Below are 2,497 nucleotides of genomic sequence, written 5' to 3' on the forward strand. Positions count from 1 at the left end.
GTTAACTTTAATATACCCACATAACAAGGTATACATGATAAAAAGAGGTATATAAATAGTTATATTTTTAACATATTTTTTTATGTAAAAAGTTTTTTGGGTTTGTGTAATTTTTTTTGGAATTTAACTCTTAATCTTAGTTTATAAAAATTCTGATACTATGTCATAAAATCACTTTTTTAACAAATATTTAAATTGATATAAAAAAATATATAAATACTTATATTTTTAATATATTTAAATAGACTATTCTAATTTAAAAAAGATAATTTTCAACCAAATTTTTTGCACTTTTAATAAATTATTGAGTTGGAACTTGAGATATTTTGGTTAGAACTTGAAAAATTAGATTGATTGTTAAAAAATATTAAAAAAATATGAGAAAAATCTTAATGAGCTAAACAAGCTACTGGGTTTATTTCACGGGACAACCTATTTAATTTACAGGGCAATCTACCTATAATTAAATAAATTGTGTGAATCGTTTATTTGTATACACAAAATAGAAACTCCTTACATGTATGTGCAATTTTATTTTTATGTAAACGGTGGGAGCTAACCACGGTTTCTAGTTTCAACGTAAACCGTTGGAGGCTAGGAGAGTTTATGGTTGGAAGAGATTGCGTATAATCCGTGGCTACCTACCACGGATTAGGAAGAAAAAAACTTAGGCATAAACTGTGGTTATTTTCCACGGTTTATGAAGAGGAGACCTTGAACGTAAACCACTCTTGACTACCACAGTTTACATATTAAGTAGTATAAATACATAATCTGTTGATGGTCATGACGGATCATTTGTGCTGAAACAAAAATATAAAAATATTATATTATTGTTGAATATCTTCCCTATTCTTAACACTTATTTGTAATAATTCTTAATATTTCTCTAGATCTAATATGTGAACTTCTAAATCTAATATGTCAACTTCTAATATTTCAAAAGCCTATTTCTTAAGACAAAAATCCACTCATTTAAAATAGTTAAAATAGCCTCACTCAACCCATTTTCTGAAGTCCTAATATTTCATTATTAAAAAAATATTCTAAAATCTTTATAAGGTAAAATAATCTTTTTTATAAACATTTTACATTCATTTATTTATATTCTTAATCTTAAGACAAAAATCCACTCATTTAAAATAGTTAAAATAGCCTCACTCAACCCATTTTCTGAAGTCCTAATATTTCATTATTAAAAAAATATTCTAAAATCTTTATAAGGTAAAATAATCTTTCACATAAACATTTTACATTCACTTATTTATATTCTTAATTATATATACTTTTCTCTCCTCTTCTGTTAAACATTTATGGTTATAAATAATATTTTATTAAAAAAGAAAGATATTCTATCATCCTTTAATTTATAAGATAAAATAATCTTCCATGTAATCTTCTTATAGTCACTTATTTATCTTTTTAATTATAGTTTTCCCTCCTCTGCTCTTAAACATTTGTGGTTATAAATAATGTGAAAAAAAAAATTATCACTCTTAGCTTCCACCTATATAAGAATTGAAAAGTCTAGGACCAGCAATTTTAATAAATTTTGGCCAGCATGTAACTAGCAAAGTAAAGTGAGCCATTGAATGAAATCTTACATCAATTTCACACCATTAAAATCATCATTGATGGCTACAAATCACAAAAGTTGCTGGCTCTTAACACTCCTCTATAAGAATTAGCCCTAAGGAGTAATAGAAATTAAAACATGTATGGCACAAAGTTTGGTCACACACTCCTATTTGACACCTGGATAGAAAACATGATACATGCATCTTGCTTCCTCAGCTGGCTATAAATCATCAATCCACAACACCATACCCATGCAAATTCATCACAACACACTACTAAAGCCAAAACCCTCTTACTCTTCCCCCAAAAAATTAAAAAAGAAACCAATAATATAATAAAATGCCCAAATTTTCCATACTAGTCTTTCTCCTTCTTCTCTTCACCACCAACACTTTCTCCCTCCAACAAGAAATAGAGCTACTAAAAATGACCCAAACCCAAGTTTCACAAATCATGAACAATTTGTTAGGGAAACTTGGAAATGAAGCCATGCTAGTTGATGATCATTCACTACACCAAAATTATTCAAGTACTAGTGTGGCTCTAAGAGATTGTGCTAGGCTCTATGAGGAGAGTGAGTATAGGCTTTCTTACATGATGAACTCAATGAATAGTAGCTATTATTATTATGACAATGATGATGCACTTTCTTGGGTTAGTGCTTTGATGACAAACCACAAAACTTGTTTGGATGGATTGAAGGAAAAAGGGTATGTTGGTGCTCATGATGAGGTTTTGGAAAATGGAAACTTGACCATGTTGCTTGATCAAGCTCTTGGTTTGTATGCTAAGAGAAAAGGCAAAGCAAAACCAAAAGGTGAGAGTATATATGTACTTAACTTTGTAGTATTTTAATTTATTCTCTTTTAATTAGTATTATTTTAAACATAATTATTTTTTATATTTTATGTTGATATAT

At 28.1% G+C, this 2,497-nt stretch overlaps 1 protein-coding gene across 1 annotated transcript in view; it reads left to right on the forward strand.

Moving 5' to 3' along the window:
* LOC107625924 (pectinesterase) overlaps nt 1,714-2,497 on the forward strand; it is a 7,541-nt gene continuing 6,757 nt past the window's right edge. The window contains exon 1 of the mRNA XM_016328664.2: nt 1,714-2,395. Within this exon, the coding sequence (XP_016184150.1) occupies nt 1,918-2,395 (478 nt within the window). The 5' untranslated portion in view covers nt 1,714-1,917. The remainder of the gene's footprint in view (nt 2,396-2,497) is intronic.

Source organism: Arachis ipaensis, chromosome B02, assembly GCF_000816755.2.
Source record: "Arachis ipaensis cultivar K30076 chromosome B02, Araip1.1, whole genome shotgun sequence".
Taxonomy (NCBI): Eukaryota; Viridiplantae; Streptophyta; class Magnoliopsida; order Fabales; family Fabaceae; genus Arachis; species Arachis ipaensis.